General features: G+C 36.3%; 1 protein-coding gene across 2 annotated transcripts in view; it reads left to right on the top strand.

The window, feature by feature from the left end:
• The window catches only part of LOC134744391 (extracellular serine/threonine protein CG31145), a 113,215-nt gene extending 105,993 nt beyond the window's left edge, over positions 1-7,222 (top strand). For both annotated transcript variants that reach the window (XM_063678194.1, XM_063678193.1), the window contains exons 9-12: positions 2,063-2,143; positions 3,462-3,574; positions 4,172-4,312; positions 5,309-7,222. In XM_063678194.1, the coding sequence (XP_063534264.1) occupies positions 2,063-2,143; positions 3,462-3,574; positions 4,172-4,312; positions 5,309-5,501 (528 nt within the window). In that variant the 3' untranslated portion in view covers positions 5,502-7,222. The remainder of the gene's footprint in view (positions 1-2,062; positions 2,144-3,461; positions 3,575-4,171; positions 4,313-5,308) is intronic.
• The last annotated feature ends 5,999 nt before the right edge of the window (positions 7,223-13,221 follow it).

Below are 13,221 nucleotides of genomic sequence, written 5' to 3'. Positions count from 1 at the left end.
CAAGTTGTTGTTTAGCCCCTCGTGCTAATTGATATCCGAGCAAGCGAATTAATTCAAAATTCAGCGTTGGTTTTCAAGGCACGATGGTTAATCAAACTTTGCTATCGAGTGAAACATGTTATGCAAATCAAACCCGAATTAACACTTAAATATTAACATTTAACATTCAAAATCATTACAATTATCACAAAGTCAATTCTACCGGCCAAGATGAGAAAAGAACTCAAAATTTGTATCAAATTGCTTTGCTATTCTTGTGGATAAAATGCAACTTTAATGTTTAAAGAATAAAGAGAGCCTTAGCAGGCTGGTGAGGTAAAAAATATTAGTTAGTATGTACATATTTAGGTACTTTATTCCTTTTACATTACGACGATGAAGAATTATTACCCAGTCCATGTGCAAAAATAAAGAACTATTTGGCATGAACTATTCTTTGAATACTTAGTATAATTATTTTGTTATTATGTGTAGGTAAGTATATTATATTATCGTATGACAACTTGATGCAACATAAATAATATATTAAATGCAATAAGTCCTGTAAACAAACATGTACCTATCTGTAGAATAGTATATACTTCTTGTTCTACTTATTCGCAATAACAACCAGAAATCAAGCCGCGTCATATTTCAAAACTAATGATACGTATTAGCGCCGTAATAATATTCTGACCGTAAATAAGTCCACGCTCTGTAATCATTTTCCATTCAACTGTTTCTAATCGCCTTGATTTGGTGTTTGGGCCATTTTTAGGGTCCCGTACCCAAAGGTAAAAACGGGACCCTATTACTAAGACTCCGCTGTCCGTATGTCTGACCGTCTGTCCGTCTGTCTGTCACCAGGCTGTATCTCATGAACCGTGATAGCTAGACAGTTGAAATTTTCACAGATGATGTATTTCTGTTGCCGCTCTAACAACAAATACTAAAAAGTACGGGACCCTCGGTGGGTGAGTCCGACTTGCACTTGTCCGGTTTTTATGTTACATCTTATTTCTTTCTACATTTAAATTTTTTGCCTATTAGTGACGACACGACGAAAAATGGACACGGCTAAATTAAGGACTGTTGCCAGAGACTCTACATCTCAACAATACATTTACATGACTACTCGTATATATATATACTGGGTGATATATACATCGGCGATATGGCGACATAACCAGAAACTACATTGAATTTTGCTGACTCGACTACAATTTCCATGCTAAAGTAGTTACCTACATAAAACAAACATGTTTCGTTCTATTTGATTGATACATAATAATTAACTCAATAAATTTTTAGACCTACGTCCATTACTGTTTACAGCAATGTTTTCATTTGAAGAGATGTGTTTGTGCATAATCAATGAAATAGTTTCGTACGTAGAGGTTGAAAAGCACGGTCATTCATGCGTACCAAATGGGATCCCGCTGTTTGACATAATTATTGAAAGTCATAATGTAATGATTGTCGGATTGTCATTAGTCATAATTCTGAAACCGTTAACATTTCAGTATTTTCGTAAGGTTATCCTGTAGATAGGTAAGGTTAGGTTTTTTTATGGCAATCCTAAAAAGTTACGAGTTTCTGAGGAAAAAAAACAAATTATGACTAACGAAAATTCGAACAAACAATACATTATGACTTAAAACTTTATGAGAAAAAATAGAGACCCGTACCAAGTATAAAGTAGAAGTATACAGTATAAAAAGTAAAAGTATCTAAGGTTACTTCGGTATTCAGAATTCACTTCGCAGTAAAGTTTTTTTTTTTTTAATTCTGTGCCTTTACTTCTGACTCGTTCTATTGCGTTGCGATTTTTTATTGAGTAAGGTATAAAGGATGACTCACGTTAGACCGGGCCGTGGCCGGGCCGGAGCTTCCGGCGCTTCGTTTTCTATGGAAAGCATCACGTGATCACCTGTTATGTCATAGAAAAGCCCAGGTAGCAAAATGACGTAAAATGACGTCATTTTGCTACCTGGGAGTAAGCGCCGGAAGCTCCGGCCCGGACACGGCCCGGTCTAACGTGAGTTATCCTTAAGTGTTCGGCTATAATCATGTATTTTTTCAGGTGTGGCGGCATCCTTGGAGACGTTCGTATCACAAAAGAAGAAAAGCCCAGTGGGAGTTGCAGTCAGACTACTGTGAAACGGTACACAAAAAAACAATTTCATATCTCTCTTTTTTAACTTAACTCTTTTTCTATGCCTGACGTGATATCACAGCAAAATAATTTACTCGTAGTTGCTACAAACTACAGCGTAGAGCTACGAAAGAAGCCCCGCAACAAAGGAATATTTTAAAAATTATGTAACGTCTACAAAAATAAAATAGATATGGATACTTTTCATGGTTTTTGAATTATTGAAATAACTATTAAAAACATTGAAAAAATTTACACAATCATAATTATGAAATAAAAATCATTCCCATACAAAATGTTCCTAGGTTTCGTACCTGTCAAACATTTGATGTCTATCCCGTCGATACGGTAAACTCTCCCCTCAGATTAAATAATTAAGTTCAGCTACCGTACCTGCAAACAGCTTTAATGATGTAGTTACCATTATTGGTTATGGTACAGTAAGCAAAGTCGGCCCGGGCTCTTGTATACCTAGATACACTCGGAGCGGCCAAGTTGCTCAGAAATATTTTAACATGGACTTTAGCGTCTTGATAATACCTACTTGGCGTTGTGCAGGTATTTGTGAACACCGTGGCCGCTTCGATATACGAGTATCTGATGGTGACTCTACGGAACACTTCACATTTTTATGTCGCACTTGTAGCGAAATTCCGTTCAACTTTGACAAGTAAATTAAAGTTGATTCCCAGACAATACGAAGGTGATATATTGTTACGTTATTCAGTATTGCATGGTAAGTTGATGTTACGTTAGGCGTAGAGGTATGTAAATCTGAAAATGTTACTCCATTTGTGCCAAATCGGTTTTGATGTATGGAAATTGTATGTAAATGACTGAATGTGTGTTGAGAAATAGGGATAATTTGAAGGCAATGCATATAAAGACTGTCGAGACGACTGATATGATAATCAAACCTAAAAAATGTAAGAAACAAAACTAATTATGTAGTTCTCTTAAGCAAAATGTAATCTAATCATGTCCAGTGAAATTTACTTTTGCACAAAGAAAGGGAATCTGAACCTTAAAACAATATCAGAAAAGCTTTTCTCAGTATCTAAATCCTGTTGTATTATGTCTATGATTATCGGATTTTTAAAATTTTTCCTTATTTGTTCGACGCGTGGCAATAAAAGTGGACAGATCAGTTTTTGTTCGTTATATGTATACCTCCAATTGAATATATAATGAATGAATGGAATAGAGTCCGCCTACGCTAACTTAGCACTGACGTACAATTCCCATATGAGCGCCATAAGTACTTGTCGCAACCCTTGGCGTGAAAACCTGTTAGTTTTTTATTAACTAAATCGTGTTGCTTGTTTAGGTGAAAACTACGGCGCCATACGATTCGGGGCGGCGGATGCTGGACTTGATGGACATGGCTATCTTCGACTTCCTCACCGGCAACATGGATCGACATCATTATGAAACTTTCAAGTTCGTAACTTTACCTAAACTATTTTAAATATTTGGAAGATTCTTAATTCGCCGGGATCTTTATTTTTTAAGTATATTTACTGGACTATTTTAGTGGACTGATTTGTTTTTTTTTTCTTTTAATGGGTATATATAATATACTTCATATAGTTGAACATTGTCTACTTTGTACATAAAAATCTACTTTGTCCCTAGAACTATGTACACACTAAACTGCCTAAATCTCAGACTAATTATACATTGTTGGACTATATTCAAAGCCTAGGTAATTTCGAAAATATGGTCGTTCTACGAATTCCAAGGAGAAGTTACGTTGAGACTGGTGCAGAGTGCACACAAATGTTTGGTAAAGATGGTGTCCGATCTCTGATGTCGACATTCAGACATAAAGTCAGAAAATCAGCTAATAACGTTTTCATTTAAGTACTAAATATGTTTATTTTTATTTTAAGTTAGGGTAGTAGTAGATATTTTGTTTTGTCTGTTAAAAACATACAAAGAATAAATATTTTACGTTAATTTACGTGTATTTATACTAAACGATACAGTCTTTATACCAAGTAGGTAATAACATCTTTAATGTGAAAATTGTTACAGAATGTTCGGGAATGAAACGTTCCCGCTGCACTTGGACCAAGGCCGCGCTTTTGGCAAGGCGTTTCATGACGAGCTGAGCATCCTAGCGCCGCTGCTGCAGTGCTGCCTCGTGCGACAAACAACACTTGCCACACTACTCAAGTAATTATTCCTATCCGTACAAAAGTTTAAAATGTTCGCCTTTTTGCAGTGCTGCCTCGTGCGTCAGACCACGCTCGCCATGCTACTCAAATCAAGTAACTATCCGTACTGTACTGTAGAATATTTGTTGTCCGGGAAGATTCGGCAAAGCTTGCGCTGCTGCAGTAACGTTGGACAATGCTTCCACGACGTATTCCGCCATACCATAATCACGTTTCTACGAGACGTATTTCAGGAACGCTCGGTTTACGTTCAGCGTTGTTTCAATTGGTTGAAAGATGTTACTCTTGTCAACAGTTAGGCGCTATTTATAGCCATTTTTTTAATTTTGCTTTATGATTCCTTGTCCATGTACATTTATCTAACACTAATCTTTTCTTTCCTATTTTAGACATAAATTATTACTTTTTTTCTCTGTTTAAAACCATTAGGTATGAGCATAAATGTTAATTGCCATGTCATACCTATTCTTAAACCAAATCACGAATTAAATGATGATGGAAAATAAAAAAGCGAATATGGAGTCGGCATTTTATATATATGTACCTCAAAGTAGTTATTTCATTTGCAATATGTTTCGCTCGAGTTTATCAGAATTTGTTTTCGAAATAGTTTGATTGTACCGCGCGTAATCTAATTTCCACATCGATTTAGCTCTAGCTATGAGTAAATTTAATTGAGAACATCATGTGTATAATTTTTTTTTTTTATGTTTTTTGTTTCTCAATTTACTTAGGTACACCAAGCCTAATCAGCAGGTCACTTTATAAATTAATTTATTCACAATGGATTCATGAAATTTTGCAGCTTACTGTACATCCAGCTACAAAACTGCATGGACAATTGGACACTTTGTAATGGGATTTATATATATATGTAATGTGTTCATGCAATCTAGCAGTACCCCCAACCCAGCCCAGCCCCCACCCAGCGGCAGTACCCAGCGCCTCCACCAACCAAAATAATTTTTGTAAATTTTATGTTTATCTTTCTCAGGTTCCACAACGGCAAACCACTTTCCGCGTCCCTTCGCGACGCTATGAAGGTGGACCCCGTCACGCCCGTTCTCTGGGAGCCCCACCTGGCGGCCCTGGACCGACGGACTGCTACCATCCTCGACGGCATCCGCAAGTGCGTCCAAAAAGCAGAGGCTCCCGTCGACAACAACGATGTCAACGACTTCGTATGACCGCTAAAAACACCTGTTATGGAACTAAAAGTGTGATAAAGCTATGGTCTAAGAATGGTAACCAGTCTACCCCGGACTTAGACTTAAGATTTTAGTGCCAAAGAGTATCCAAATGACATTGGGTGAACGTTTGAAGTCATTCCACTGACTGTAAGAAGCCATTGTACAAGCCAAAAATGCCGATTTTTATGCAATGACCAATAGGTTTTACAATTGGAATCAGTATTGATTTGTAGAAAGTTTATGTATATATTTTAATGGAACTAAATTATTGTTAGGCTGATTGCTGATGGCTTGATTGTGTTAGTTCAGGGGTCCTAGAAATGTACGTATAGATGGAAATGTTTGACCCTTGAGTGCCACAATTTTATGGATGTGATAGTAGATAGGACATGGCTCGCTATTGATAAAAGATTCTCAGGTAAAATTCTATGGAGATTCTTGGGCCACACTAATTTAATTGGGTGATTATGTTAAAACAATGCGCTGTACATATTAATAGTGAAATGCAATAGTTTAAGTTTAGTTTTCGTTATAGATATTTTGCTATATTTAGCTGTCGTTATCTTTTAAAGCTATAAGCTCAAGAAGACAGACATATCATGGTGGCGGAGTTAGCTTCGTTTTTCGTTTGATAACGTTGAGGATTTTGTTAAAACTTTATGATAAGATTGACTTTAGTGTTTAAGAGGCTAATTGCTAATTTGAAAAATGTTCCCTATATATTGGTTTATTTTTTATTGTTTCTACGCATTTTATGATTTGTTCCTTTTTGTTATTTAGTTTTGCTTCTTTATTAATTTATTAATTAAGTACCTACTTTAATGGAAACCATGCAATTAGAAAAGCTGAAATAATATTCAGTTGGGTAGATCTCGAAGCGGCACTGAGGAGCAATAGGAGCATTCTATTTGTTTCAATAACAATTATAGCCTACTGATATGATTTATTTAAGGCAACTAAAATTAAAAATAACGATAACAACCTTTGTACAGAGAAGTTGCCTATTTTAGAACACCATTGAACCGTAAGCCAAGTTTTGTCTGCAAGCTGCTATAAATAAGTATGTCATATATGTTTTACGAAACGACAAAAAAAAGATTTAGCTCCTGTTCGCCGCATTGTACCTACTACTTAATGTGTAAGTATAGTTTAGAGTCAACCAATGCAAAGTGTTGTTCTGTATTCTATGTTCGTTGTGACCGGCAGCTTTTATTTTAAGAACAACTTCAGATACCATTCCTAGAGAATTAAGGACATTAAAAGACAAAACAATGTACTGCATTGAATGTGCAAAACTTAATTTGAAGTCTTGATTCAGTGAATTTCGCCAAGATGTTTCTGTCTCGGAAATTTGGTAGGGTTAGACCAAGACAAGTCTGCAACGATTTTGATAGCACACGCAGTGCAAGTGTTATTTTAAGAAATTATAACGTATAAATAACACTTGCACTGCGTGTGCTATCAAAATCCTTGCAGACTTATCTTGGTCTAACTGTAACACAATAGACTACCTATACCCCGTTTTTCTTTTAGATTAGAAATTTCTTAAAATTTCTAAATTAAAAATTTAAATACTAAAGTAGTGGTCTACTTTAGTGGTAACTTTTCTTCTTCCAAATTTAAATCTGAGTAACTATGCACTGAATTATAGTATCGTTTACATATTATTGTACCGCAATATTAGATATCATAGGAACCCTAGCATTTCGAAAGAAAAAGTTAATTACCACTACTTTTTGTGGTTAGAAAAACCCTAATCATAAAAAACGGGGGATACATACACATAAGTGTAAGTATTTAGGTTTGACACTTGTTGTTTCGATTTTGTTTTGCATAATTTTTCATAGATAGCGACATATAAGTCAGGACAAACGATTGATTGACAAGAAGGAAGAGAAAAGTCTTAATAAAATATATTTAATATGATTAAATAAATCGTGGTGTGCTAGCTAGCTTATTTCGTACATGTGAAAAGCGAGCAGTCGTTAAAGATGTATTTGTATTTATTAAATTAATACGTGCTGCTGTGTTAATATTAAGTGCTACGTATTGTTGTAAAGAAGATGAATGGAAGAGAAGTCGACTTGCCAAAGATGTACCTACAATGTTTTAAGATGTAAAATGTAAGTAGGTATGGAAACATGATTACTGTTTTCGAAGCGTGTTTCTGTTGATCGTTTATAAATTAATGATGATTCGATGTGTTCGTTTTCTTTCCTCGATTCTTTCCTGTAAACTTTCTGTTTTAATAAATGAAAGCGTGTGGATGACAAAAATATGTTCTTATTAAGTAATTGGCAAAGCGGTGTCCATGTTAAACACATTTGCTGTCTGCGACCCGCTAGGCGGATTCTCTGTTCGTAGGTGCTTTTCGCTACATACGGCCCGTGTCATCGGCCACGCTCGTAGCGCGTAGCTCGCACTGGCACATATCTATCTTTGCTGGCACTGAATGTGTTAATTTTTGTTTTTGATATAAACCTATATAATAAATATTCTTATTGCAGCAATAATAATACATATATGACATGTATATGACCATGACACAGGACCATGATTAGTTTTTGGTCTTGACTCCTTCAGATTACGAGCCCATTCAGGAGAACTCCTACTTATTAGAATTAGTAGGAACTAATTCTAATAAGTAGGAGTTCGTTTTTGCCAGCGGGTCGAAAACGACCCAATCGGCATATTTTATGAGGATCATAAGGTCCATAAGATACCCATGTCGCCTTTCAAAATTTGATTGAACGTTATCATCACCACTTAAGACCGCTACGACTTTCTGCCATACCCCGATTTAAACTCGATCGTTTTATAAGTATCTAACGTAACTGACTTTCACTAAAATCAAAGCTTACGTGTTAAATATTCCTAATTTACTATAGCGTTGTAATACATGCTTAACGAACAGACGACGCGATGTCGTCTCAATTGATCAATTATTACAAATACTAGCTTTTGCCCGCGACTTCGTCTGCGTGGACTTAGTAACAGCAGCTAAAGTAAGTATAGCGTCTGGAAAAATTCTCATAGCAATCATTCAATTTGAACATATTATGCAAACAAATTAGCAGGCACTTCATTTATTATCTCAATTCCACCCCGCTTTTTACTTTCTTAAGGGATGATTTTCGGGATAAAAACTATCCTATGTCCTTATTATTTACAACGACGGGACTTAATCGCGTAAAATAAGTTTTAAATTTACCTCCGACGTTTCGAGGACGGCGTTGTCCCCGTGGTCTCTGAGAAGACTGGCTAAAGTTGACATCAACATCTTCTAGGCGCGCGAGTTTTTCGAACTACCCGCACTTGGTCTTGTTTAATAACTTGAACGTTTTGCGCACTAGGGATGTTACCGGGTCGACACACAACACTCACAATATTCGATTTTTCAACTTTCGATATTTGGTTTCGCTTACACTTACTAATGACTGGGTTCCATGTGGATGAGATCTTAAAACCTTTGTCTCGATTGAAATTTCTATGTTTCTTGATTTCAATGGCTTCACAGATTTTTCTACTATAAAACCCACGATCTGTAGAAAGTATTCTAGGGTTGTGAAGCTCAATCCAGTGGTTTGGCCCTGACTAGTAAATGCTCAGCAACGGCAGACTTGTTTACCTGACGGTTCTTGACAGCTGCGATATGTTCCTTAACTCGCTCTGCAATGGTACGTTTCGTTTCCCCGATGTAGGAACTACCACAACTGCCATCGATCTTATAAACGCCAGGTGACTGGAACGGGATAACGTCCTTCGGGGACCTCAGGTTTCCTGCAATTTTGGATAAAGGAGTGTATACCGTCTTTATAGACCTAGATATTATCCTATGTCCTTCTCAGGGACTCAACCTATCTCTATGCCAAATTTCATCTAAATCGATTCAGCGGTTTAAGCGTGAAGAGGGAACACACAGACAGAAAGACAGACTTTCGCATTTATAATATTAGTATGGATGTAATATATGTGTATATTAACATACAGCTACTGAAGTTCCTCTTGCCTTTGCTGTATAGTCGTGTAAAAGTTCGCTGTTTTTAAGTTGAAGGGACAACACTAAACATATTTTTTTTTTTATTTGATGATTCAATATGTTATCATTTATTTTAAGAAAAAGCAAACTACAAAATGAATATCATCCACTGCATTTGTAATAAACCAAAAGAGAGACATAAAACCGGAGCCTAAACGAATTTCGCGGGTCAGCGTACTTGACGGTCCCGTAAAGGTCACATAAACCGGGAAACACAAAGATATGTCGGTCCCCCATAAAAACAGGAATATGAATAGTACGGGAATATTAGGATATACCTATTTGCTGTAACATTTTATGGCTTCAAGCCTCTTTTGTTGTTTATTAAACATTTCAGTGTGCCGTAAAGTTAGGTTCAGTTTTGTACTACGTGTGCCAACAATCTTTACTATATATCACTAATAAAAAAAAACTAAAATTAATTCTGTATTCGATATACGTACTGGATCGTAGGTAGAATATTTGGGGTATATCTACTTATTTTAATTATTAACACCATGACTATATAAAGGAGCCAAATCTCTATGTATGAAAAGTGTCCATCAAAAAACAGTACTTAGGCGGCGCCATCATACACCGAAATACTACCAAAAACAACCTACGTAATTTGGTCGGGTTATTTGTTGCCTTATATGGTTCATGTTATTATACTCATGGTCCAGAGCCTAACTAGCGCCACCGGAGAGATTAGGAACTATTATTTATAGCTGAAATCGGTCACATACAGTATGATTCTCTCTATGTTTGAAATGAGACAGTCCTGGGATATTTTTTTCAATACCACGTCGGGGGCAAACAAGCATACGGCCCGCCTGATGGTAAACAGTCACCGTAGCCTATGGACGCCTGCAACACCAGATATATTACATGCGCGTTGCCGACTCTTTAAAAACCTGTACACTCCTTTTTTAAAGAACCCCATACTGAAGCCCCTCGGGAAAACTTCAGCAGGGACTTATTCCACAGCCGAAGCGTCCGCGGGAGGAAATTTTACCATTTTGGTTCTAGAGTGGGTGGTTAGGGTTATTACGTAATAAATGCACATTTGGCGAGACAAACTTGAAGTACTGCACATTTTTATATACAAGTACCTACATTTACACGAACACGTTAAAATAAGGAAGTAAACTGCGAGATGCGGTATAGGTAGTCACAGAGTTAGCAAGCGGAACACAGGACGTGATATAGTTCCTGCGGCGGATATTGTCATTCCCGGCCCGCCCGCCGCAATCTTCCAAATTGTATATTCACATGAAGAGTTTCCGGCCGCTTTCCACTCGCGGGGAATAACAAAATGTGGAACATAAGTGCTGCTTTTGAATCTAATTACTGATAATATTTAACCGGAATAGAATTATGAGATGGTATAGCAAGGTACCTATCCTTTATTAAAATTGTGTTTCAATCCTATTGTTTAGCTATTGTATTTTATGTCCTATTTTTTTATGCTCTTTGCCAGTCGTAGGGTTATATGAAATAATGGAAATCAAGCCTTATTGGGGCGTAATATTAATAACCATGGCATTATTTGGAACATCTTTATAGTATTGGTTAAGCAATATGCGAAAAAAATTACATCCAACCTGAAGTAGAGGGAAAGATAGAAAATAATTATAATATAAATGCCGTAGCACTCTACTTAATTATATTATATTTCAGTATTCAGTATTCAGTCATTTATTGCCTTCATAGGTACATAATAAGATGTTACATAATAATTTTGATCAGCTATGAACCCTGTAGGGCACTGCAACTTAATACTCACTAATTAACTACATTCTTATCTACGTAACTTACTAACTAAGTAATTAGTAATAAGTAGCTAAGGATCACGATTATAGGTTACAATACATAATATATTAAATTTGACATTCCAATTAAAGATTATATTACATGTTATTGAATTTCACATTAGATAAGAGATCAAATATTATTAAATTTACATTAAAATGGAATTTTACATTGCGATTGGAGATTAAATATTGTTAAATTTACCTTACGATTGAAGATTACATATTTTTACATTTTACATCACGATTAATTACATATTAAAAAAGAAAGTGCTACGGAAGTAGCGCCACGTAGTGCGAGTATGTTACAGATTATCCTCACCTACTTTCAAACTCACGAGAATACTGAATGCTTAACGAGAAATAATGGTGCCTAAGCACTTAAGCACCTTAATTTAAACGGTCCGTCGGCTTTTGATAAACTCTCCTTGGAAAACAAATCAGATTTCAAATAACAAACATTTCTTTAGAAATTATGGACGCAAGAGCTAAATTAAAAGGAATATTTCGATAATTACGGCGTCGGGGGAGAAGGGAGAATTTTCGTGGAAGTTGACAGATCTAACATTTAGGGACAACTCACTTACAATCGGTAACTTTGACTCTTTCGCTGATTAAAACTTCTAACGGCGCCTATCTTAAGGATTCGGATTTAATCAATTCCTTTTGCACATTTAAACTAATGAAAATCATAAGTAAGTAACAGAAATTAATTAATAACAAGGTCACATATAGGTATAATTATTTAACTTTATGTTGTATGTAATGTTCAATACTTACCGACTGACTTCACTTTTTAGAAAAAATCGCATCACGATGTGTGGAGACGAATTTGCCACTGTTAAACTTTGAACTATCTCTTGGATTGTCAACGTATAGTCAAGTGAAGTATATACAAGTTAATTAAAGTGAAGTACAAATTGATTATTAGTTTGGCCTAAGAACAGTGTGCTTAATGTATCTTCTTCTATATTACCTATATTTACCTATATGTACGGTAGCGCGCATTCCTTCCTGTAAGTGCATAGTGCATCCTTCAAAGAGTGCCTGGAATGTTCTGGTGATAAGTGAACAGAATACTTCAATATTAGTTAGGAAACACTTAAAATCATCTAGCATTAGTAATTTAACTTTGTAAATGTTAACATGCATCGTTCCCCTGACAACTCTTTTGAAGTTGTCGATAGTTAACAGAAGGCCCCGCAGGCCCGTGTAGCTATCAGATAGTACGTGAACACATGCTACTAGCGCTTGCTAGTTCGTTCGTAGGATGCAACTCGGTAACTATTAGTTAGTCTGTACTAATTGTAGTTTGTAGGTACATATGTAAAGGTGTAAGCATCTCTGGATCAGACATTGTTATGTTGCCTTTGAGGCAGTTTTGATATCATATCATAATCATCATCGCTATTCCACAAGTAAGATTTAGTTTATGAAGTACATGAAAATAGTACCTAAATAAAAGCAATGTCGCGCCAGGTTACCAACAAGGAATGCAGTAAAACTACGTATCGTGTCTATCTCTGATTTATGCGCGTCCGATCTCGCGTTAGCGTCGAACCTGCTGCGCTATTGTTTAGTGCGATTTATCACCTACGTCGGCATTGGAGTCGTAGGCACAACAATTCACTTGGACAGAGCTCCCATTGATGGCGTTCCACAGTGGAGTCAGATACAGAAGGGAAATTATAAGTCCAACAAAGCTTGCGAAGCGATGGAGGTCATTGGAATTGTGGAGGTGCTGCACTTGCCTCGCGCACGGCGCGACTTACAACCTCTCACTTCCTCAGTTACAAATTCTTCATAACTTCTGAGCGAGCTGTACGAGTACATGAACAGCTTTTTAAATGCTCAATTTTATTATGTATTTACGTACCATCAAATATTT

This window comes from Cydia strobilella, chromosome 9, assembly GCF_947568885.1.
Source record: "Cydia strobilella chromosome 9, ilCydStro3.1, whole genome shotgun sequence".
Taxonomy (NCBI): Eukaryota; Metazoa; Arthropoda; class Insecta; order Lepidoptera; family Tortricidae; genus Cydia; species Cydia strobilella.
The sequence above is the reverse complement of the archived record's forward strand: the minus strand, read 5'-3'. Positions and strand labels throughout refer to the sequence as shown.